Raw genomic sequence first — 25657 nt, 5'->3', positions numbered from 1 at the left:
TGGGAAATGTAATCTTTTGACAGGACTTTGCGGTGCCCTTGTCATGTGCAAGAGTTGCCTGGTGGGCGGAGTGCCCACACGCCCGGCAACCCTCACATGTCAAGGACACGCCGCATCTGTGGCACACCCATCAGGTGCATAATGATGATGTCACAGCTGCGTCACATCCAAACAGAGCAGCGCAGCTGTGATGTCACTGCACCGTCTCTGGCGCTTTGCAGCGTTGCAGCGGCACTGCAAAAAAGAGCCACTTCCGGTTGCTCCTTTTTTGCTCTGCAGCAGCACGCGCAATTTCGTTGCTGTGGCGCTCCTGCGGAGCAAAGAGAAGCGCCACGGAGGTGCCTCTTTTTGGTGCTCTATACTGTGCCATAGAGAGGTATTGCTTAACACAAGAAGGATATATTAAAATTTAAACTGAAAGCAGTTCAAGAGCAGAACGATAAGATAGACATAGGTCATTTATTAAAAACTCCTTCTTCACAAAGAGGAAAGAAGCAGTTCAGCTTTCCATGGAAGGGAAGCTATTTCTTTACATAAATGCACCTATGAATGCTTATTGTATTGCTTGTTCTGGATTTCTATAACCTCCAGTTGTCAGGGACAGTCCTGACTCCTGATTAATCCTAAACCATTCCATTTTTTTCAGCTGCTTTTAAAATACAGTCTCCCTTCCTAATGTGAGCGCAACCTTGAATATATGTGGAGGGGAGACCTCCGTTATTTGCAATGGTGCACATGCACCCTTGCCACATGCTTCATTCAAGCCTATGGGGCTTGAACAAGCATGAGCCTCCATTTTTGCAGGGTGTATGTGTGTCCGGAATGGATCCTCCACGAAAATGGAGGGCCAACTGTATTCCAGTTTCTCTTTCCTCCTCTTGCTTTCCCTTTTTGACCTCAGTTTACTTTGACTGATGCAAACTGAGTTCAAAGTGCAAAAATAGTTTATACTCAATTAACTCAGCAGGGGGGAGCTGAAAAAGGGTACAGAATCTTGCCCTTTCCTGTAGACCAGGCATCGGCAACCTACGGCCCGCGGGCCGGATCAGGCCCGCTGAGGTCTTCGGACCGGCCCCAGGCCAGTCCTGCCGCCGCCATAACTGCGGCGGCGCCTTTGGCTGCTTATGTGGCCAGCCATCCACCCACCTCCTCTGCCTCCACAGCCCCTGGGAGTTCCTTGCCTGCCGAGCTGTGTGTGTGCGCACGCACGCGCGCAGGGGGCTCACAAAGAGCAGCTCCTTCCCCTGAGGCTGGCTGGCCAATAGGAAAAGGCTGGGGATGGGGCTGTTTCCAGCCCCAGCTGACCATTGGCCAGTCCCAATAGGAAGGTATGGCTTCCCAGGAGGAGGAGGAGGAGGAGAAAGAGGAGGAGCACTGAGCTCAAGCCTCTTATGGGCGAGCGGGAGGGAAAAGGGCCATTTCCGGGTGCTGTTTGGCGCCGAAAATGAAAAGAAAAAGGAGGAGGTAGGTAGCCATTTCCAACATGTATCTTCCTCTCCTGTATTGTTCTTGGCCCCATCTCTGTGTGCCTTTTTATTTTCCTGCCCTGTGTATTGTTGTTGTGGTTGTTGAGTGGGTTCTTGGCTCCATCTGTGTGTGTGCCTTTTTATTTTCCTGCCCTGTGTATTGTTGTTGTGGTTGTTGAGTGGATTTTTGGCTCCATCTGTGTGTGTGCCTTTTTATTTTCCTGCCCTGTGTATTGTTGTTGTGGTTGTTGAGTGGGTTCTTGGCTCCATCTGTGTGTGCCTTTTTATTTTCCTGCCCTGTGTATTGTTGTTGTGGTTGTTGAGTGGGTTCTTGGCTCCATCTGTGTGTGTGTGCCTTTTTATTTTCCTGCCCTGTGTATTGTTGTTGTGGTTGTTGAGTGGGTTCTTGGCCCCATCTGTGTGTCTGCCTTTTTATTTTCCTGCCCTGTGTATTGTTGTTGTGGTTGTTGAGTGGGTTCTTGGCCCCATCTGTGTGCATTTATTTTCCCTTTTCTGTATTCTTATTAACCAAGGGCAAATTCACTTCTTGTTAAACCACCTTGACATGTTCAGTATGCATAGCCATGTTACCCCATGTTAAGTATTAAACCCAAAGGGTTTGGTTATGCAATAAGCGTCTCTGTCAGGGATGCTTTGATTGAGAGTTCCTGCATGGCAGGGGGTTGGACTGGATGGCCCTTGTGTCTCTTCCGACTCTATGATTTTATGATTCTATGAAATTTGCAAGAACCCATGCTATATAAAGCCACGTGAAATGCTCAAATGTGCTGTCATGTGTGTTTTGGAATGAAGAGGGGGGTGGTTTGGCCAGAAAGGGAAGTACATTTCTGCTATCTGTCTAGGAATAATGCCAAAATGCCCTCCATTTTGATCATGCCTAAAAATAGCAGCAACTTTTTTCCGCATGTCCTCCATTTTAAAAATATATCCTACATTTGGAAAAATGTCCTACATCTGTCCCGGTTTGGAGACAAAATTTTTGGCTTCGGCCCCCCAGTAGTCTGAGGGACAGCAACCCGGCCCCCGGCTCAAAAAGGTTGCCTACCCCTGCTGTAGACTAGAAAAGAAAACTGTTGCAGCCATTTCTAACTTTTGTGTTTTTCCTCATTAATAATGTTTGGCATCTTGATCACACTCTGATATTCCTTGCCCACACCTGTGTCCCAGTTTTCAACTGTGAAATGTTAGAGGGTATGGATTCTGCAATCAATGATTTCTATCATCCCGGCTTTCCACAGAATTTTATTGTTGAAAAAAAGATGAAAGAGCTGGATTTCAGAAGCAGTCTTGGAGGTTTTCCAGGCACTCTGATGTTCTTCCCAGACAACACTGCAGAATCAGTTGGCTATACTGTCTTTAGAAAGAGGAGTAGAAGTACTAGAGTTTATAGTGTGTGGAATTAAGTGGTTGGTTAAATTGTTAAAGCAGCATAACAACAAAAAATACTATAGGGGTGTTATTAAAAATCCTTGGCTACCTACCTCTGTGTTACTGAAATCATCCTGAGTATTGTTTTTTAAGCTGAAAGAGATATCTTTGGAAGATGATCCATTTTTCTTGTTGTGTAATAGAGGAAATGCTACAAAAGGGAAAGCAAACATTTAAAAAATGTTATGATGTCTCATTAGCCCTCCCCCTTCCAATAGAACTGATAACATTGATCATGCTGCCATGATCTCTGTTTTGGGTGTAACCTGTCATTACTTGAGCTGATGTTGATGATATCACACATGATTTGAATGAAACAAAGATCTGGGTGATAGCACCTGCAATCCTTAAAATTTGTTTTGTACCATGCTCCATGAAAAAAATGGACCCAAACCAGCAATTTTCCAGACAAAAAAGCCAAAATTTGCCACTGAGTCCCAGACATGCACAGAAATGTTCAGAATGTAAATCTAAGTCTAAATAACAAGTTTGGTTAAAACTGATTCTTAAATGTGCATTCCAGAGGAAAATACAAAAATCCAAATTGTTGGGGAGATACTCAAATAAATTGATTAAATCTCAAAACTTTCTTTAGTTTTTATTTTAGTTGGTTTACATACCGCTCTTTTGGGGAGACCTGTTCCTGCCCCTTTCCCCACCGGATTGGGGCCTCAGCTGTCACAGCGGCAGCCTCTGAGGCCCCAATCCGCCACTTTCCAGGCTGTGGGGAAGCGGCAAAAGGCCGCTTCCCTGCGGCCTGGAAAGGGGTGTCCTTGGGGCTTCATGCCCCAAGGACACTCGACAGTGGCGGGGATGAAGAGAAAGGGGCCGCTTGGCCCCTTTCTCATTTGTGTTGCTGGTGCAGCCGTGTAAAGGCTGTGCCCAGTGACACAAACCTGGAAGGAGCTCCATTTCGGAGCTCCTTCCAGCGTTGTGGAAAGGGCGCCAGGATGTCACTTCCGCACTGCTCCGTTTGGAGGCGGTGCGGTTGTGACGTCCCAATGGTGGTGCCCATGTAGAATGGGTGCCACCATTTTGTACATACTAGGTACGTACTAGGGTTAGAGTGTCCGGAAAGGACGCCCTTTCCTAACCCTAGTACGTACCTAGTATGTACTTTTTGCGCGTCTGTAACACGCCTAAGTTCCATTATGTAACACTCCAAATATGGTGACTATGTGATCAGGCATGTGGATTTTATAGCGAAAGAAACAGAAATATGAACAAAGCACCCTCAACCAATCCAGCCTCTGTTTAAAAACCTCCAAAGACAGAGCTTCCACCACTCTCTGAGGGAATATGTTCCACTGTTTAACAGCTATTACTGTCAGGAAGTTTTTCCTAATGTTGAGGTGGAATCTCTTTTCTTGTAGTTTGAATCCATTGCGCCATGTCCTAGTGTCTGAAGCAGCAGAAAACAAGCCCATTCCATCCTCAATATGGCATCCTTTCAAATATTTAAACATTTTCAAATATTAAAACATGGCCATCTGATTGGCCAGCATGAATTGGACATTCCTGGGAACCGGTGTGTCTCCAGATTATCTAAGAAAATAGAGCACACAGCCATCTCCCTTCTCCATGTCTCTGTTGCTGCTGGGTTCAAGTTGGGATCCCCAGTAAGAAGGGAAGACCTAGATTATCTTTTATTGGTTGCTTTTATATCCAGCCTTTCCTCCAGTAAGCTCAAGGAGATATACATGGCTCTTCCCTCCTCTCCTCATCTTCCCAACAACACTGTGAGATAGATCAAGACAGAGAATGCAGCCCAAGGTCATCCAGTGAGTTTCATGGCTCAGGAGAGACCAAAGCATCAATCTCTCAAGCCTTAGTCCAGCACTCTAACCACTACATCACACTGGCATACTTTTATGGAAAATTATTGACTTTTCATCAAACTTCTCCAGGGCTTTTTCCTCTTGAAATTCCAAATTGGATCTTCAGTATCCAATTATTGACTTCTACCCCAGCTTTTAGATCCCCTGATTGTTAGTGAGGCCAGTCTTTTCATCTTGCCTCAACAAGAGTAACACTATTATTTGAGAAATCACCATCAGCCTGCCATTAAGAAGTTGCATCTGCTTTTCTAATTGCATCTTAGGAATGGTGTGGTGTGGTAGAATTTTGACTGTTCTGTTATTTCTAATCAAAGCTCAGCCCTTTACACAATGGAATTCAAGACCAATTCTTCCCTTCATTGACTGAATGACTGTGCTTTGCTCCTGGTGGGGCCAATTAAGCTCAGCAGGGGACAAAAGCAGCAGCTGTCAAAGACTTTGAAAAAAACAACACCCGAAATGTAATAGAAGCAATGCTTTTTTGTTCTTCACAACATGAGAGATGATGCTTTCCCTTGCAATATGGATTCTTGGATCACATAACTTGATATTGAATTTGTAGATGTATTTTTGTCAACAGCATAATGAATGCAGAAAATATTTGTAAAGCTTTGGATAAAATCAACACATGTATCAAAATACATGTTATTACAAATCCAGTGGACTGACAAACAAGAATAATTATTTCAGCTTTTCCCTGAAAGATCCAAGGTACAGCCTGGATCTTGCAAACTTTCACAACCATACAGTCTGATGCCAAATTCATCTCCTTGTAAAAAGCATAAAGCCCACTCAAAACATTTTGTAGGCTGAGGCACCACTCACCTGTTCAAATCAACCTACATTGTACCTAGAGCCTAGTAGAAAGTCCCCAAAGCTATTCCCTGAGGCCATTGCAACACTGTGTAATAGTAGAGCCAGCTCCGATGTAAGTACAGTATGATCCCCATATAGAATCATAGAATCGGAGAGTTGGAAGAGACCACAAGGGCCATCCAGTCCAACCCCCTGCTATGCAGGAACTCTCAATCAAAGCATCCCCGACAGATGGCCATCCAGCCTCTGTGGAACCAATATATGCAGTTTCCCTTATCCATGTCCAAAAAAATATGTTCACTCTAGGCATTTTCTAGGTCTGCCAGCATGATTCTATGGTATGATTCTGGTGGAAGTTGATCATAGAATAATGGTAGAGAACCTAGAAATGCTAGGGAGGTGTTCTCCTTAGCAATCTCTGGGGCATGACTCTATGGTCAACTTGCTGGGATCGTTCATTTCAGTAGGGTTCCATGGTAAGTCTGGGAAAAGATCCTCCAGAAATATGTGGATCGTTCTTTACTTTCCTTACACCTGTCATATGTAAACAATAGCTCACTCTTATCTTGCATAGTGTTTTGTTCTCCTACACAATGTGTAGGTTGTATTCTATAAATCTTCAGTCCCAGGTGAAATGCAAGAAAACAGTCCACATATTCAGAATAGAACAAACAAGTAGAATAAGACGTGGAACAAATAACCAAGTAGAAGAAACAACTCAGAACTATAAAGATGAACTGATGGTTGAATAAAAATCTGGAGTGCTGATCTTAAAATGGTTACTTGGCTCTTGACCATAATGCAGATACATCCTTCTAAATTACCTAGAGACAGCATGCTGTTGAGAGATCCATGACCATTCAGGAAAACTAGGTCAAATTTTCAGGAAAAAAAAGATAATTTCCCCCAAGTCATGTGGCCATCTAGATAAACAAAACCATCAAATCTAAAGTGCTTCTTCCTTCCGCCAAGCAATCTGCATTTTCTCTCCAAACCTGAGACAAAAGGATCTCTTCATACTTAAGGCAGTATGCCAACCTCCCTCTGCCTACCCCCCATTGTTTTCCCAGTCAAACTTCTCCATCCACCCATCTCAGGAATATCATGATCCAATCCCTGATTTTGTTAAAGCCATAAACCATCCAGAAGCCCATTGCTGATTGCTGAGACAAGTCTTTCAGCCTTTGTTACCAAGCCTAGGGCTAGTTTTAAGGTATAAATATGGTTTTAAAACCTATTTATTAAAATCATACAGATGACACACCACTGGCATATACACCTGCACTCTGTGTATGTGTTGCCCTCAGACTTCCCAGTCTGAACCTCTCCAGCTTTTCATGGTCTTCTTTTCGGACAAGAAATATGTAAACTACAGTGCCCCCGAGTGATACGCAGGTGCGCCTTATGCAGCTTTCAGCATATGCTGAAAGCCACTCTGGAAGAAGGGTTTTCCTTACCCCCTGAAAGGATAACGGCGTGCACACCTGTGGCGTGCGTGCGCTGCTGTTCCGCTGCGCCGCCATGTGCATGGGCCCCATTCATTTAAATGGGGCTTGAGCATATGCTAAATTCCCCTTATGTGGGGGTGGGGTCCAAAACGGATCCCCACGTAATGGAAGGGCGGACTGTAGATTCTTGGTTAAATCTTAGAATTCTAAGAATAGAAGGTACACAAAACAGTTCTGCTGGATTAATCCAAATTTCTGTCTAGTCTATCACCTGGTTTCCAAGAATGGTCAGCCATCAACAAGGTATAACAGTAAACCTCTAACAGCAGGTATCCTGAACAAGATCCAAAGCTCGAAAAGTTGCCTTTCAAAAATGTTTTGCTTTTCTAAATTATTACTTTTCCTTTCAAAGCACTCCATCCCCTGGTACTTTGTTACTATTACAGACAATTTTAAGTACCCTTTTACAAAAATAAGCTTTAAATTGCATGGGGTGGAGCCTTTAAATTGAACCCAAAAGCATTTCTCACAAAAAAGCTAAAAAGTAACAACTAAACATTACTCATCATACAGAGGGGAGTATATGCACAGTTATTGTTTTATTTGCAAAAGGAATATAATCATGCCCTCATTACTACAAAAAATAATATATTACAGGTAACATAATTACTCATAACACATTACTGCCAAGCTTTGGAAAAAGGACCTCTGCACCTGGAGGCTGTATTTATGATGATCAATATGTACAAATAAAACCTAACCTTTTAACACATGTAATTTTAAAGACTACTAAGCCAGTGGCTATCACTACTATCACATCTTATGTCAGCAAATTCCACAAACTAATGGATGTGTATGTTTCATTTGTGAAAAAATATCTTGCCTGTCTTTAATCTATTATCAACTACTCTCCATTGATTGATGCTGACTTCTAGAAATGAGAAAGAGAAATATTTTTTTCTCTCTGCTCTCCTTGTTAAGGTCCCGTTCCCCTAGTCATCTTTTCCTTCCTGAAATAAACAGCTCTGGGTCTGCACCCTTTCTGTAATGGAAAGATCTTCCATCCTGGTGATCCATTTGGTTGCTTTTCTCTGCATGTCTTCTGACTTTAGAATATCTTCTTTTTAAAAAATGGGGGTGGAATGGAAACAATCTTGTTAAATACTCTAGCAATAGTATGAGTTTCTCTTCTCTTACACTTCTGTGCTTTATCATTAGCCCATTCTTCCCAGATAAATGCTTAAATAAAAAAGTTGAATAATGTGACAGCAGCAAACCACTATGAATTTTGTATGAACAGGTGCTTGCATTCCAGGGGGAGTAAATAAATGCATTTGACATAAGCACTTGAACATTTGAAACTCTGCTTCATCATAAACTGATAGAAAGACTGATTGATTGTCTGACCCCAAATAAAGAGCAATCTGCACCTAATGTGACTATAGAAAGAGATTCACGACCTACTTTCACAGTGCACATTTAATGCCACTTGACAGTGCTTTAACTGTCATGGCTCCTCTCTATGGAATCCTGGGATGTGTAGTTTGTTGTAGCACCAAATCTCTCTGACAGAGAAGTTTAATATTTCAAATAACCACACATTCCAGAATTCCACAGAACTGAGTCATGACAATTAAAGTGGTGTCAAACTGCATTACTTTTGCAGTGTAGATTCAACCTTGAAGCAAATACAGCTCTCTTTAGTATTGACAATACTGACACCATGAAATGCACTCATTTGAGGCAAGAAATCCAAATTGAACTCAAATTAATCCCCCTCCACGACAAGTGACAGTGTTATACATTCTATTTGTAACCAAGATGACTTGAATTTCACACAGATATTTAAAGCATAGGATCTTTTGCTCGCGAGCAAAAAGAATGAAAATACTGCCTTTAAGGCTTCCAAAAAGCCTTAAAATTAGTTTTTAGCCAGCTAAAGAGGTTGTGACATGATCTTAAAGATTCACTACCTCCTTCCAGCAGGCTTTTAGCTCCCTCTGGAGATTCTTTGCAAGATACGTGTGGGAGTTTTAAATACAAAATTGAAGGAAAAAATTAACAGGCAAAATGCCTAAACAAACATTTAATTAGGAAGAGCAAGCTGAAAAGTGAGCTGGCAGTAGGTCAGCCACCTGCACATCTCTCCCTTTAAGGAAAGATCAAGGTTTTTGCCAATTGTTTGCTCTTTAGCCAGTCAACTAAAAGTGCAGCTGTACAAAAATGAGGTTTTTACGGTCTTCAGTCATAGAGGCTACAAAAATAAAAGAAAAAAATGAACTATTTGTTGTGGATGCTACAGTAATGACAGCACGGACTGACAGGAAAAATATCAGAGGTGGATGCTTTGAATGCTCTGAATGCATATATACAGTGGATTCAAAGGTTTTCTGCACCTCAGAACTATCTTTCCCATGGTGCTGAGAGAACTAGATGAATACAGTTGAATACAGGACCTCTGTGTAGCCCACTCGATAGAAGACAGTAAAGCAGCATCAAATAGTACTGAGAGTATCCTGAGAGACAGTCATGGGGTGCACCTACACTGTAAAACAATGCAGTTTGACATCACTTTAAGTGCTGTAGGTCCATCCTATGGAATCCTGGAATTTGTAGTTTTGCAAGGTTTTTTAGCTTTTAGCTTTCTCTGTACAGGAATGCTGATGCCTCACAAAACTACCAACCCCAAGACTCTGTCACATGGATCCATGGCAGTTAAAGTGGTGTCAAACTGCATTATTTCTATAGTGCAGAGGCACTTATATAGAAGCTAGAATGTTGTACTGAGACTTGAAAAATAAATGGATTAAGTCCCCACTGAACCATGAAACTCACTGGGGTTACCTTGGGTCCATGAATTTCCCTCTGTCCTCTCAGGGCTGTTATCAGAATCAAATGGTGAAAAGAAAAGCAATATACACCACCTTGATCTTAGTGGCAGAATATAAATTTAGACAGATATATTCAGCCAGAGGTATACCAGAGTGATCTGTGAGGGAACAAACAAGCTAGTCTTGAATTCCTGAAAGATTGCTTGGGGAGTAATTTGAATAAGAAAAACAGCTGAAAGGGAAAGGATTAGGGTCTTTCTCTTTCTGCTGTCAAACTTTTTTTTAAAACATTAAACATAAAAATAAAACACACATTTGTGTGACACAGCTTTGGGCTATCAGTTAACAATAGTTTCATCACGAATACAGCAAAATGAATATATGATGATGAAGAAACATTATTGTGCTCTATCTTACTTGACTGAATTTTCTTCTTCCAGCTCTGGTATTTTTTTGATGTTGAAGAATCTCGAAGACTATAGGCTCGTTGCAGAGCTTTTTTAAAAAAGAGAGAAAAAGAGACTTTAAAAAAATCCTTTACAAAAGACTTGCATTAAAATAACACAGGCCCTTAGCCTTTCATTGGGTGATGAAACTTCCAGAACCCATTTTGGTCAGCTCTGGCAGAAAATATTTTTTCTATTTTTGTCTGTTTGGGGTATGTGGAAGGGTTCAGGGGAGGGGAAAACTGTTGCCTTATCAGGTGGTTTGGAGACATTTGGGGCAATTTGGGGACTGAAAATCACCCCCCAATCAGTCTGATTTTTTTTAATTGGGGAGGGCTTTGAAGAATTTCTGGGAGGTCCCACAAGTTAAATGTAGGGATCCTAAGGGCTGCCTGTACAAAGGAGATGACAGGAACGTAGCCAAGGGGGGGTCCTTGGGGTCTGGACCCCCCCTTCCATTAGAAAAATGAATGGTGCATGCTGCTGTGCCACTGCGCCCAAGCCCCATTATAATGGTGGCACTTAGTCTGGACCTCCCCTTCCTAAAATCCTGGCTACGTCCCTGGAGACGAGATACCTCATTTGTTTAGAAAGACCCAGGGCTAGATCATCAATGCATACCCTCCAACTTTTCAGAGTTGGAGACTGGGACTGTGTAGCCAGGTAACATCAGAGTGTAGTCAAGATGGCCATAATTATTAATGAGGACAATCACACAAGCTAAGAGAAGCTGGAGTTTACTTTTGCAAGGTTCTACCCCATTCCTCTCCCTTTTGCTGACTCAGACATTATAAAAGCAGCTGAAGAAGTTAATCAAGACTATGGCCTGTTACAGACAGGCCAAAATAAAGCTGCTTCGAGTCACAGTGGAGGTATGGTGTTTCAATGATGCATGCATCCTAAGAGTCCAGAAGCTGCACCAAAGCCACCTTCCAGTCCTTAGGGCTGGAGTGTGGCTTTGGTGTGACTTCTGGACTCTTAGGATGCATGCATCATTGAAACACCATACCTCCACTGTGACTCGAAGCAGCTTTATTTTGGCTGTCTGTAACAGGCCTATCACTGCCAATTTGGGACAGTTGAAGGGTATGTCAGTGATACAATAGAGACAAATACATATGGGTTCTCAAAGGCTAGAGGATCCATGTTGCTGCATGTACTGTGGACATATTCACACAAACTTCTTGTACCATGATTCCGTAGAGATAAAAATGCTGCCTTCCTCAAGAGCTAGGAGTGTTTTCTTCCACATCCCCTAACAGACCCTGGCACCATTTCCCAGCTGTGATATGAGTGAAGAGGAGGTGTGTTGTTATTGCTGCCTCATACTTTCCAACAGTCTCAATTAATCCTCTGTCATCCCACTTTGTCAACATTTTAAAATTGTCCTAGTTTCTCTCTCCTAGTCCCACTTTCCCTTCTGTCCACAGCTTGCTTCAGTTGCTGCAAACTGAGTTCAAAGTGCAGAAACTCTGTGAAGGGAGAGGGGAGAGTCTTGTGCTTTTGAATAGGCTCAGGCAAAAGCAAACTGCTGCAGAGTCTCCACGTTTGTCTGTTCTTTCTGTTTAACAGCTTCTGCCATCTTATCATCTTCTGATGTTGCTTGGCCACAAGTGTTCTGGTTTCCCTCTATGAATCATTGGAGGATATGCTGCCTGAGACTCTGGCTTTGGTGATCACATTTGGGACACAGTTGTCTACAGCTAGCTGTTCCATTAAGCCTGAAAGGGTCTGTTTCTGGATCCAGGAAAGACTCATTTTGCCATACTGAGCCTGATCAACCTGAGTGCAAAGCCAACCCTGAAATGTGTCTGTGGGGGGAGTTGTTTTAGGAGCTGCTCCAGGGCCCCAAATGGGACTATAAGCTTCATCATTACCTTTTCTCAGCAGCAAGAATGAATAAGTCACACAATTTAGTCCCTGCTGTGCAGTTTCCAAGAATTATCTGCAGGTGAGGGATTAGTCTGCCCAGAAGAAAATATGTGGAATTTTTGTGGGAAAACCATATTAATTTTTCTGTTAAAAAACAAACTTGCTTTTCTGCAGTATAAAACGCCTCTATCCTGCACACAGAAATCACTTTTCTGTGCATGCCAAAAACTAGTGTGATAAATTTTGTCTAAAAAAATGGCAAAGTATTTTGCCATGCCTAAGATTCTCTTTGTCAGGGTTTCCTTGTACTTGAGATCCCCTTGCCTTTTTATGTGATTCAAAAATGTGCAAATATTTCTTCCATCCCTTGTCCCACATCCACCCCTTAATCCAGCCTTGGGATACAGGTATATTCTACTACTTGATCCAGGAGTGAAATTCTGTGACCTTGCCTTCCACAACATCCATGTTTCAAGCCTTCTATAACACTCTGACAATTCCAAGCCGACCATGAAAGATTCTCATGATCCCAGAATAAGTGGCACAGAGAGTGTTGCAATTCAGGCCATTTTTGCACAACTCCTCTCCTTTTTCCTCCTCCATCTATCATGGTAATATAAAGCTACAATGCCTAGAGAGGACATCTTCCATTAACAATTTTCATACAGAGACACAAAAAGAGGGTTGAAGACATTTAGCTTCACTTGTGAACATCATGATCATGCGAATGTTAACACTTTGTTTTAAGTAGCAGAGTATGCTGCATAAAACAAAGTACTGTACTTTCTCTTTTATCACATACATTTTAGACACTGCAGTTTAAAGCCATTCAGTGGGCAAGTGGATTAGTAGTTAAAGGTTCATTAACCACTAGAGGGCAACGTTTACCAAGCAGTGCTTCTCTAAAACATGCCATCCCTCCTCTCTTTTGCATGGCCATTCCATTTTAGATTATTAACACCACAAGAGCTCATTTGTGCAAGCCATTTCTATAGCTCTTATTGTTTCTCTTGCATGGGTGCTTTCACATCAGAAAAAGTAAATAAGGGAGAAAATGTAACAATTGTCTTCTTTAGTAGAAGTTATTCATCAACAAGAACATTCCCATGGGAATAGAGCAAAAACAACAAACATAATTTATTGCTCAGGAAAAAAAATTGGTCATATCGTTCAATGCAAAAGTGAGGATGTGGAAAAATATGCAATGTGAGGGAAGGACGCAGATATAAGATTGCTAAGGAGTGAAACTGAGGGCAAGTAAGGGGAAAATACGTGATGTACCATGTGAAGCAGCAGATGACAGTGGAGAGTATGTTGATAAGAGAACTGGAAGGTGATAAGAACAACTTTCTGAACTTAACCAAATCTTGAAATAAAGTTAACTTTATTTGTACAAAATGTGTGGGAGAAGGGAAATCTGTGACTGTTTTTTCACGTGGGTATCTTTAGCAAAGCATCTCAGCTGGGTTCTTTGTTGCATTTGAAAAGTTAATATTTACTAAAACAGTAACTTAATTCATACAAGATTCTTTGCCTGGGGTGTTTGGATTAAAATATTACATTTTTTATCAAGTAATTGTTCTGCAAGTATATCTTTGCAATGCACAGCCAGAACTTTCCACTAAAACTTCACCTAATGTTCCTCTGAACAAGTTTGGCTAAAAGGTAATACTATCTGGAAACCTGTGGTTACAGAGCAAGGACAGGTCAACTGAAATATCTAGGCATTATGAAAGAAAACAAGACTCTGTTATAAGAAAAAAGAACAATATCTCTTCAGATGTCTGTCAGTATTATGTTTTTAATGTCACTAAACCTGCACATTCATACACATATAGAGTGCAGTTGCATTTAATTATTAAAAGAGAGGTGTAGTTTGAGTATTGGGCAACTCTGGAGACCAGGATCTGAATCCTTGCTCAGCCATGGAAACCCACTGAGTGATCTTGGGCAAATCACATGTTCTCTTACTGAGAGGATGGCAATGGTAAATCTCTTCTGAAGTAATCTTGCCAAGAAAATTCCAAGATAGATTCACCATAAGCTCATCATAAGTCAGAAATGGTTTCAATGAACACAACAACAGTGAAAATGTATTCTATGAAGGTGTTCAGCATCACAGTACCCTCCTCCCTGGATAAGAATTTTAGTTCAATTTTGATAGGAATTTGTCAAAATTTGCACATTTCTTCATATTTAGGACATATCTATTTGTTTAATTGTTGTTGTTGTTGTGTGCCTTCAAATTGTTTCCAACTTATGGAGACCCTAATTTTAACTATCATGGGGCTTTCTTGGCAGGTTTCTTCAGATGGGGTTGAACAGAGACTTTAAAAACATTTTTGAGAGCTTAATACTTAAGAATCTGGGACAGAAATCCTCTTTCTTAGTCCCAGTTATAGTAGACACATTGAATCAATTGGTGGATAGGAAGTCAACAAGTAGGAAAATCTCATTGATTCAATTGATCTTCTCTAGTTAGGAGTCACAACAGAATTTAGGCATGGGGGTGAATCTTGTTTTGTTCAACCATGTTAGCAGAGGGTTGCTATTTTTCTTCCCTGATAGGCTTATCTCTAACACCAGGTAGGTACAACATAGTCCTCTCTATATTGGGAATAGCTGTAACCACTGGGTTTGACTGACAATAAAGGATTCTGTTTTAGATCATTTTTGAAGGATGTGCCAACATTTGCCAATTCCTTCCTATTCAGGACTGTCAATAGGAGCTATAGGGCCCAGGCCAGATGTGATATTGGTGGCTTTGATGCTGCTGCTCCCTACAAGGAGCTACATGTATGTGGATAGGCAGTGAGAAATATGTCAGAACAGGGGCAGGAACTAATGGTTCCAACAGGCACCAAGGAACGGAATCCATGATTTTCAGGACTCCAAAAACATTGCCTCCTTCTTGGCAAGATGAAAGAACTTGAGGTGTAAAACAGGGACGTAGCCAAGGGGGGGGGGTTCTTGGGGTCCGGACCCCCCCTTTCGTTAGAAAAATGAATGGTGCTTGCTGCTGCGCCGCCGCACCCAAGCCCCATTATAATAGTGGCACTTAGTCTGGACAACCCCCCCTTCCCAAAATCCTGGCTACGTCCCTGCATAAAAAGTCCCAGTGCAAAACTGACAGATTTTCCCACCCCTCACTCCACTTCTGATTGCCATCAGCTCAGCTGTCCTGTTACCTCAATTTTCAGGATCAAGAAGCTGCATGGAGGAACTTAGAATCTCAAATCCTCAAAGTTAAAAGGTAAAAGTATCTTTAAAAACTAAACTACATCATCACTCTCTGGTCACCATCAGCTTTTAAAGGACACCTTGTTGGCATTGATTGGGTGAACGGTGTATTAAAGCCACAAATATTTGCTGCTTAAATTAACTTACCATTTGCAGCTTTGGACTTTGCACAGAATTCTTTCTCCTTCTCCAAATCTGTGTTTGATAACAGTGGTCTCCTCAGCTCAGGCAATGGCCCTTCATTAAATTCAGACATGGAGGAATAACCATAAAAATCAGATTCTACTTCTGAGCTAAGAAGAAAAGGGAAAGAGAAATACCTGTTATCAGAATTCACAACTTTGGGTAATAAGTCTTACAGGGTACGCATGGGTGTTTGTAACTTAAATATTCTCAGTAACTTAGAACCTTATCACACTCACAGTTTTCCTGTTCCGTTCTTATTAACGAGGCGGACAGATCATGAAACGGGCTGACGACGAACGCTATCGCATTAAGTGTTCTTAGCGGTATGTGAACGCAAAAAGAATATTGCTATCGCACACCGCACGACCTGTTGTCGTTTTAGGACCTTGCTGTGGACGGATATCACTGCACAGCCAGGTCCCATCCCGAGCGCACCCCGACCATCCCCTGTCTCTGTGCATGCGTACTTTGGAAAGAAAATTGGGTGTGCTTTTCAAAGGGAGCTTGGGGCAGTCTCGTTCCCTGTATGTTCTGTGCTATGATGGATCCTCATGTTTTGGTCCTTGTCCATACCATCTCCCATTTCCTGATAATGAAGCAGGAACGGAGAAGAAGGAGGACATTTATCTACCAGTTATTTTTCAAAAAGAATACAATATTTGACAATATTTATTTGACAATTTAATTAGATGCCAATAGGTAACAATAATAAAACACATGTAATCACATTATGCTTTAGAATTAAACATGTTAATTTTAAAACTATTGTGCAGTTCACATGTAACCACCTTACATTTAGTGTCCAAGGAAATAATCTTGTAAATGTATAGCTGCCACCAACATTCACATTCCATGCATTTCATTTCCCATGTTTCATCCTCTAATAGTTACTTACCCTCCAGAAAAAATATTGTTATCAAAATAGGGTGGGGGGTTACTAATAAGAACTTTACCATATTAAAATATCTATTCTACAATGTCCCTCCATCTAGAGTTGCCATAATTGTCCACTAAAAACTGGGACAAAATGTAGGACAAAATCTAGACCACACTGTAGGAAAAAATATAGGACATTTATGGTCCTACATTTTCCTTAAATGTCCTACATTTTTGGCTGAGCTTTGTTCTACAATTTGTCCCAGGTTTTAGTGGACAATTATGGCAACCCTACCTCCATCAAATCTTTTTCTGGTATCAAACACTGAATCCTGCTGAATTTTTGATATAAAGAAATGTCTACAAGATGTTCTGTAATTTTGAGGAATTCAAGTCGGTATCACATCTTGGAAGGGAAATTGGCAAAGGAAGAGATGTCCGGAGGAGAGGTCTCATGGCACGTCCTAACTGTAGGGATCGGATGGGGATGCAATTGGGACACCTAGGATATCGCACACAGAGGATTTTATGTTGTCGTAACGTTTACTGGAGAGGGAGGACAGAAGAGAATTGTCGGGGACATTTGACGCGAACGGAACGGAACAAGAACCGGGTGAAAACGTCTCGCTAATGAGGCTATGCGATAAAATCCGTTCCGTTCTGTTAGCATTTGGACCTCGGAACGTTTAAAAAGCTGTGTGCGATAAAGTCCTTAGTTTAAAACACTGGTTTAAAATAATAGCCAAGTGTCACCTTAAAGCTAAGCTGCCTTGAGTCCCATACTGGGAGTAAAATGGGATATAAATTAAATAAATAAATAGATTTTTAAAAATTATTTTTTGCTATGACAGACTAACTAGCTACCCAGTTGATTGCAAATGCCTTAGCTATATCTATTACACTGAGGTCAAATCTGCACTACAGAAATAATGCAATTTGATACCACTTTAACTGCCATGGTGCCATCCCATGGAATCCTGGTAGGCTAAATCTCTCACAAAACTATAGCTCCCAGAATTCCATAGCATTGAGCCATGGCAGTTAAAGAAGTATCAAACTGCATTAACTCTGCAGTGCAGATTAGACCTGAATTCTTCCCTAGAATCTGAGGCTGTCTCAGTTTTATCCTTATATCTAGTTGATACTATATGCATATATATTTTAATGAAGTTTAATGGTAACCCAAGGTTGTTTCCATTAGAACTGCTGGCCTTGGCTGTGCTCCTTCATTGGAAATGTAAAAGGCCAGAGAGGTATTTCACACCAACTCTTCCTTGACATTTCCAATCTGAGCTCACCAATAAGAAAAGATATATACATTATCTTACTAGACTTAGCAACCATTATTAGGGAAGTGTACATCACAATTTTTGCCTGTTTTCCACTTCATTCTTGGAATGCTCATTTGCTTCTTGACTCTTCCAAACACTGAAACATTTTTTCATTTATCTAATATCCCTCTCCTTTTCATTCATTTTCTGTTTCCCCTCAATTTTCTGTGTCTTTTGGATTGATTCACTGATTACAGTATAGAACCAGAATGTCTTCTGAACGCAATGACATTGGACTTTTTCATTCAAATTGGCACAGAGTGACTGTTGCCCTAGTCCTCTAAGGCTTGTACAAATACACCATGTTACAGAAAGGCTGAGCAAAGCAATTAAGCCAGGATGACAACCATTAAGTCAAGGGTAAACAGAAGGTAGGTTTGAACTAGGATTCCCCAGCCTCGGTTATTTAAATACAGCTTCACAGGACAACTCCCTTCTTCAGAATTAAGCATTAGTGCTAAAATAAAGAAAACGTGGAAAAATCAAGAATAGCTTCTTCTGTAGAGGAACTGTACACTTTGTCCAGTTTTGGAACTCACACAAAATCCCTGTCCACAGAATTTTTTTTTACTTTGAAGGCCTAAAAACAATGTTTAGCCCCAACTAGAGTAGACCCATTAAATCAATAGGAATGTGTCAAGTTAACACTTATGTAAGTTAAATTAATTCCATGTACCTATTCTAGTTATCTAATTCAGGCCTAAACATGTATCTTTTGTTTCAGACTCATGTTGTAGATCCTATAAGCCTGATGCCTGTCCTGTCTATCTCTAAGCTATCTTTTCTTTACGGCTTCATTTTAAAAAAATGATTTGTCATTTTCAGAGCATTCCAAGATCACTCCTCATCCCCTTCCTACAGAATGTCCCTAGCCGTATCAGTTTGTAGTCCTAAGCAATGAAAGTCAATGCCTCCTTGTCAGCTTCGGGAATCCTTCCTATGAGAAATATAGATATGTTTGTTTCACTACATTTCTGTTTCTCACAGAAGAGAACTTGAAACTAACAAGAGTGCATTTGTTTCATTTTAGATATGAAGGTGGGATGAAATCATTTTAGAAACAAATCCACTTTTTAAACTGTTGTTCCATTATGTAACATTTCCTCCCCATATCTGTACTAGATGTGATTTCTTGTTTGTTTCTTGTTTCCAACTTGTGCCAACCTTGAGGTGAATAGGAGATTGAATCATTATGAAACTTAACTGCAAGCACTGAATTCTGCACCTTAAAGTTTTCCTGGTTCGCAGAGGCCATCTATAGTGTGATACACCCTGAAAACACCCCTTGTCATATTATCAATGCCCAATGTGTCTATCGGAATCCAGGAGTGGGAAAAGTTACTTTTTTGCATACCAGGGCCACCACTAGCGAGGCTGGCTGGAGGATTCTGGTATTTCCAAGCTCTGATCACAAATACCCTGCTACTTTTTCCTTTTTGAAGTGTGACATCATAATTTAGGAATAATTTTTCCATATCGTGCAACATCCATAGGTGGGTCTGGGAAGCATAACTTCAAGTAGCTCAATGCAGCGGAAGTGAGGGCTCATCTGAATTTATCAGAGTAGTGACCTTTGACTTACAATCTGCTTTCTTTGCAGAAACCTCCACTGGTACTGTAATTTTTTTATCAGAGGCAATCTTGATTCAATTACCCTTTCCTCCATCTGACTCAGACTATTGTGTGGGATGTAAAGATTTTCTGTGAGTGAATCATATGTCTATGAGGTTCAAGACAGCTGTAAAAATTAATGTTCTTCATTTTCTTTTCTTTTCTTTTCTTCTATTGTCCATACCACCTCCTCTGTTTAGTTTAACAAATGGTCTTCAAAGTTCTTTCTTTCCTTCCTTCCTTCCTTCCTTCCTTCCTTCCTTCCTTGTATCAGTTACCAAATAAACCCATCTCCAAATACCTGCTTCCATCACTGGTAACCATCACGCGAACAGCCAGAAGGTTGTGCTCAGTCATCTCTTCTTCTGGGATAACTCTTACCAAGGCCCACTCAGAAGACACAGAGGGACACCTGCCTTTCAAATCAAAAACAGGGATATTCCTGGATTTCTTTGGGAAGACCGGAACATCTATTGGGCAGGTGTAGCAATCTAGAGGAAATGAAGGATAGGAAAACACACTTTATGTGATAGTTTCTTGGCATGACACCACCTATTCAGGGATGCTCTAATGCTACAATGGCTTTAGTGGAGAGGAAGTGTGAACAATTGACACTTCTTCTAGTTGTACTTATCATATTACCTGTGTATCTTGTGCATCTTTCCAGCCAAAATGTATCACGGCATTGCCACAGGGCCCATACAGTATAAAATACGAATGGAAAGCAGAGTCCTATGTCTTAGTTAACCATAAAGCATCTGCCTTGACAGGAGGAATCACCTCTCTGAGAAACTGAAGCTGAATTTTATGGATTGCTTAAGTTCGTAATTGCATTCTCTGTTCAAGCATACCCTTGGGGACAGTCAGTGCACATTACATGGAAACGTTTCTCAAATGCTTGCACTTGCCCACAATGGCTACAGCAGTAATACATCATATCTTATTTGTTGTGACAGTTGTCATATGGTCCCCTGGAATAATTCCTCTGTGAATCAGATATTGGGCTTGCTTACAAAAAATGTTGTTCAGTCAGATAATGTGCGTTTATATGAGTTTAGTTCATTCAAATCAGTGAGAGGAAATAGCCTTTCATTCAAGTATTTGGCTGATGTGGATTATACAAGACTTGGATATGTTTCCTCCTTAAGAGTTTCTTTTGCATATGCATTTTTGTGGCTTAAAGCCAGAGAGGACATCAATAAAGGCTCCTCAAGAACTGTGTGTTTGTGCTAGACAAAGTGAATGTACAGTGGGCCCTTACCTTACATGGGGGATCCATTATGGACCCCCACACACACATAAGGCAAAAAGCGTGTATGCTCGAGCCCCATTGAATATAATGGGGCTTGTGCTCATGGCATTACAGAATGCACACCATTCATTCTTTTGCTGCACGGCTTCAGCATAAGCTGAAAGCCATGTATAGTGCACCCATGTATGGTGCGCATGCACTGTATCTCAACAATTGAAATTCTGAGCACAACATGTTGTCAAAGGGGCTCTACAGATACACCAGATCAGGCCCATGGCAACCTCACACCATGGCCCTGATCCAGCCTTTCGAGGAAACAAAAAGGCGGCTCCCTTTTGCACCCTTGAAAGAGTGCCATAGCCATGGCGGCATGGCTATATGGTGCTCCTTCGGCGCGGCATCATTTGGATGCAGACCCAGAGGTTCTCCATGGTGTCGTGTGCTGTATGGAGTGGAACACGGCATCAGGGCACCCTGGGGGGCAGAGTAAGCTGTGCATCATCAGGACGCTGTGCCCTGAGTATGCCCCCCAGGCCGACCTTTGAGGCCAGTCTGTAAAGGGCCTAAATCCTTCAATTAGAGTTAAAGCCTTTATCATTGTGGTTAATCATTTGAAGTACTAATTCAGACTTACATTTCAAGATTCATCAATGAGCCTAAAAAACAGTTGCACATAGAAAACAAGAATCTCAGATAAGGTAAAAGAATTCTGAAGACTTCCTCCACCACATAAGAACATGGTGGTTTTCAGAATTCACCTTCCAATCCAGTAAGGAAATGACCTTGTGGGGGGGGGGCACGCATACAGGGTATGACAGTGATCAGCTGTCTCAGCAGCTGCTATCTAGTGGTATTCTGCATTGGAGCATGGAAGTTTCATTTAATAATCATGGTAAATAGCCACTGATAAGATATCCTCCATTGTTACTCAAATACTGATTAGCTATCCTCTAAAATGGGAGTGGAGAAAGTGAAGCTCTGAGCTATTCCTCAAAGCTCTCAATACCTCAATTTTTTTAAAAAAAAAATCCAGGCCAATTTTCAAGCAATTTCCCATCTCCCAAATGCTAACAAAAACCCTGCTTGCAAACACAGTAGTTTTGTTTCATACCCCCAGATCCAAGGTCTTGTTTCTCTGAAAATAGTGACTTGAGACTGTTTCTTCTGTGCTGTCAATGCACCAATGTGGCGCTCAGGGGTGAAAATTAAATGCTACCTCATGTGCAGTTTCCCACTCCCATCTAAATTAATGGGCATCCCCACATAGACATTGTGGCATTGGCTACATATGTACATAACCCTAAACTGGGGTTTAGTGTTGCAAAAATTACCCTCAGTGAAATTTAGGCTTCCAAACATCTTTGTTGTCTTCTCTAGTTTAATGATGAAGAGATCAAAAGTTTCCACTTAGATGAATTTAGATTAACCTCCATAGATTTAACCACAGTGCAGCATGCCACTGAATTATGAACACTGAACTATGGTTAATCTTAACCATGATTAGTTTAAACAAGCCGGCTTCACAAGTTATATATTGAAACCAAGTTGCTTCATGTACCCATAGTTAAAGTCAACCACACTATCACAGTATGTCAGTCCTGCATGATGCAGTTCAGTTAAAATGGGAAAAGCATGCCAGAAGATGAAGGGCATGAGAGAAAAGTAGAATACTGAGTGTGTGAGCCTAAGAAGGCTTACTAAGTCGTACTCTCATTGCTTCAACCCACCTATCAGCTGTCTTCCAGTTTGCATTGACTGGTATCACATAACTTGCACATCTGCTAACTCTAAAGAAAAATCCAGAGGCCAAAGGTGAAAAATTTCATTTCCTCTCATGGATTCTGTCCATGAAATAACAAAATAAAGCAACAATGCCCACACAGCATGAGTAGTTTATCTTTCGCCTTCATCCAGACAATATTCTTATTTGAAGAAACCTTCAAATTTCTTCAAATAGCCAAAGTCAAAGAGATCAACAAGAGAGGGATTCTTCTACAGTGTAAACAATGATCTAAGCAATCCCTAGGTTCCGGAGAGATAAAACAGTTTAGGGTACATCAAACTGTACACACACAGTGCACAAGATCTGTGATTCTATAGGATCTTTCTTTAAAATTTAGAAACAATAATGTCAAGGGGATGATATGGTTGGGACCATAGCACTGGGCAAAATTTCCACTCCACCTTAATATCCTTCACTTAAACTGTTTTCTCTGCCCTCAAAGCTGGAGGGGTGTGTGTATAATACTGCTCTCTGGCTCATAATAGCTTTGACACAGGATGGGATGGGAATCAGGGCTGGATCATAGATAAAAGAGCAATGTGGAAAGTGAAAAGTGATCCAGACCAACTTCTATCCCATGGCTGCTTTTAATTAAAAAATCAAACGGGGAAAATCCAACCACAGATCTTCTGCATCACGTGGACTTGTACACACAGAGATCAGTTAAATCTGAATACTGTCTTTGTAAGACCGTAGACTTCCACAAACACCATTGATGGTGAAGTCGAAGGTTTTCATGGCTGGCATCCATAGATTTTTGTGGGTTTTTTGGGCTATGTGGCCATGTTCTAGAAGAGTTTGTTCCTGATGTTTCACGAGCATCAGTGGCTGGCATCTTCAGAGAAATATCTGGTATATAGCCACATAGCCCGAAAACCCCACAAAAACCATTGATGGTGTTATTTGCCATCACATCTTTGATGTACAGTGACTTTATGAGAGACCTCCAAGAAGCTCAATCATCTACAGCCCTGATGAAAGCTTTGGGCTGCCGCACCCTTTATTAAATCCATCAGTCTGTGTTCTTCCTCTTTTCCTACCACTTTTGACTTAGTGAACATTATCGTATTTTCCTGTAAATCACGTTATGTTTCATGATATGTCTGAAATATGGCAGTCTCTTTTTAGTCACTTTACCTTCTAGTGAGAGTACAAGTTTAATATATATTTGTCGTTTTGAAGATCCATGGTATCTATAGAACTCTCCTCCAGGTGTCAAAGGACTTGATCCAACTCAAGCTGAGTGCTCCTAATTAACATATTATTGTCTTCAGGGCACTATGCCTGAGTCTCCACTTCTGTGGCCAGGATGGTGGTGGCAGGTGGTGCTTCTTTTGGCTATGGTACTTTAACTCTCTCTCCTTGGCTCCTGGAAGCATTGTTTGACACCAAACTTTAATTCTGTATAATATCAGGCTAATACTTTTTATTCATCTTGCCCTTCCAGTGAAGTCCAGCTAGTTTTAACCCTATGTTCAAATGGGAAAAAATAATTATGTATATGTTTTTACTTTTTTTAAAGTGATTGTAGTTTGTTATCATTTTATTTTCCATTTGTGCAAACATTCAAATGAGTTGGAGGCCACCAAAAATGCAGGAGGCTTTTATTTGCTTTGCTTTTGGTTCAGCCCTCTGATGATAACATGCCAGTTTAAAAGGTGCACATTATGGCATGTGGCATATTCTGCCCACCAAGAGGGGATACTAGTGAGCTTCCATGACTGCTGCCAGAGGCAGTTACCTATCTTCTGCTTTATGATAAAGTAGCCCTATTCCTGGGTTTCTGCTTTAATGTTCATAGTAGAAGTTGAGGAAGTAGACACTCCAGAAAGCTTGGCCATATCTTCACTAGCCTAATATAAGGTGTCATCTGAGTATAACTGAGTCAAGCCCAGGCACCTTACTCTTCTGCTGGGCTAGGACAGCTCAAAGGAAGGGAGGAAGTTATTAGAATTGACTCAGATTTGTGCTTCACAGTAATAAGAAGAAAAATGGAAACTGGTCAGCCTGGAGGATTCAGGTTACCAAGGGGCATGTAAATATCCTAAAGCTAAGCAGAGTCAGCCCTAGATAGTACTTGCATGGGAGACCACAAACTAATACCTGGTGCTGGAGGCTACATTTCAGAGGAGGAGCTGGCAAAACCACCTCTGAGTATTCCTTGCCTAAGAAAACCCTTTGAAATCCATGGGGTTACCATAAGTCAACAGGCAACTTGAAGGCATGAGTGCATACACATACACACACATAGAGACAATACTACTAGTTCTGGTAGTCATATAAGTCTTGTTCCCTACCCTGAGGGAACAGACTGTTCTTTTCTCCCCTTCCTTTGTCTCTCCTGCCTCCCAAACCTATTGTCAACCATCTCACCTTCCCTGATCCCTCCAGTCTTTGCCTGCTTCTCCTGAACCCTGAGCATCAACCTCTCTCTTAGATAGGTCTGTCTGCTTTAGACTCTTTTGTAGCTTTTGGACTTAACCCATGTCTGTTTTGGATCTAAACTCTTTCCTGCAGGACTCTGAGAGCAAAGCAAAAGTCCTCAGAGAGGTACTCAAGACAGGAATTACTGTGTCCCAAGTTAAGCCCTCTAATCACTCAGAAAACACATGATGACTCCAAACCACAAAAATACATCTGACAACCACACCCTCCTGCACTGGCAGTGTTGAAACACATCCTTCCCCCTCACAACCACAGTCCAGTACTTGTTTAAGTTGAAGTTTTCACTGCTGTATTGAATTGATCTTGGGAAATCTGTCACATATTTCTAGTCTGAGATTTACCAAAACTGCAAAGATTTGTAGAAAGCAGGAGGAAAAAAAAACCCTACACTGTGGCATAACAGAAACTGAACACAAGGGATACCTAAAGGCTAGCTGAATGGGCCAGAGTCCACAGGAAATGTCTATTTTCTAACAAGGTGACCAGAGAATATGGCTTCAGCAACGTAGCCAAAAACAGTTAGTCCCAAAGTGTGATGGCTTCACATTTGAACATGCAGTGTTAACTAAATAGGTCGGTGATTAGTAGACAGTGGAGAAACTAGCATTATAGAGCACAAAGCATAAAAGTATAACAAGGCAAATGGTTGTGCTCCAGAGATTATGATGCAGCTCAAATGTTAGCCTGGGGGACAGTTTTGAGCAGCTGTTCCATGGCTATAATTATCACAGCTCTCTCCTTGCATTCTCAAACTGCCATCCTACATA

At 41.3% G+C, this 25657-nt stretch overlaps 1 protein-coding gene across 1 annotated transcript in view; it reads right to left on the bottom strand.

Annotated features, from left to right (window-relative positions):
• The window catches only part of MICAL2 (microtubule associated monooxygenase, calponin and LIM domain containing 2), a 183195-nt gene that overhangs the window by 25701 nt on the left and 131837 nt on the right, over window positions 1-25657 (bottom strand). Inside the window, exons 26-29 of the mRNA XM_089521194.1 lie at window positions 19712-19901; window positions 15554-15699; window positions 10266-10343; window positions 2969-3066 (exon numbers count right to left, since the gene is read on the bottom strand). Coding sequence (XP_089377320.1) covers window positions 2969-3066; window positions 10266-10343; window positions 15554-15699; window positions 19712-19901 — 512 coding nt within the window. The remainder of the gene's footprint in view (window positions 1-2968; window positions 3067-10265; window positions 10344-15553; window positions 15700-19711; window positions 19902-25657) is intronic.

This window comes from Sceloporus occidentalis, unplaced genomic scaffold (genome assembly GCF_023333645.1).
Source record: "Sceloporus occidentalis isolate IW3139 unplaced genomic scaffold, rSceOcc1.0.p SCAF_4, whole genome shotgun sequence".
Classification (NCBI taxonomy): Eukaryota; Metazoa; Chordata; class Lepidosauria; order Squamata; family Phrynosomatidae; genus Sceloporus; species Sceloporus occidentalis.
This window is presented reverse-complemented; position numbering and strand designations above follow the sequence as displayed.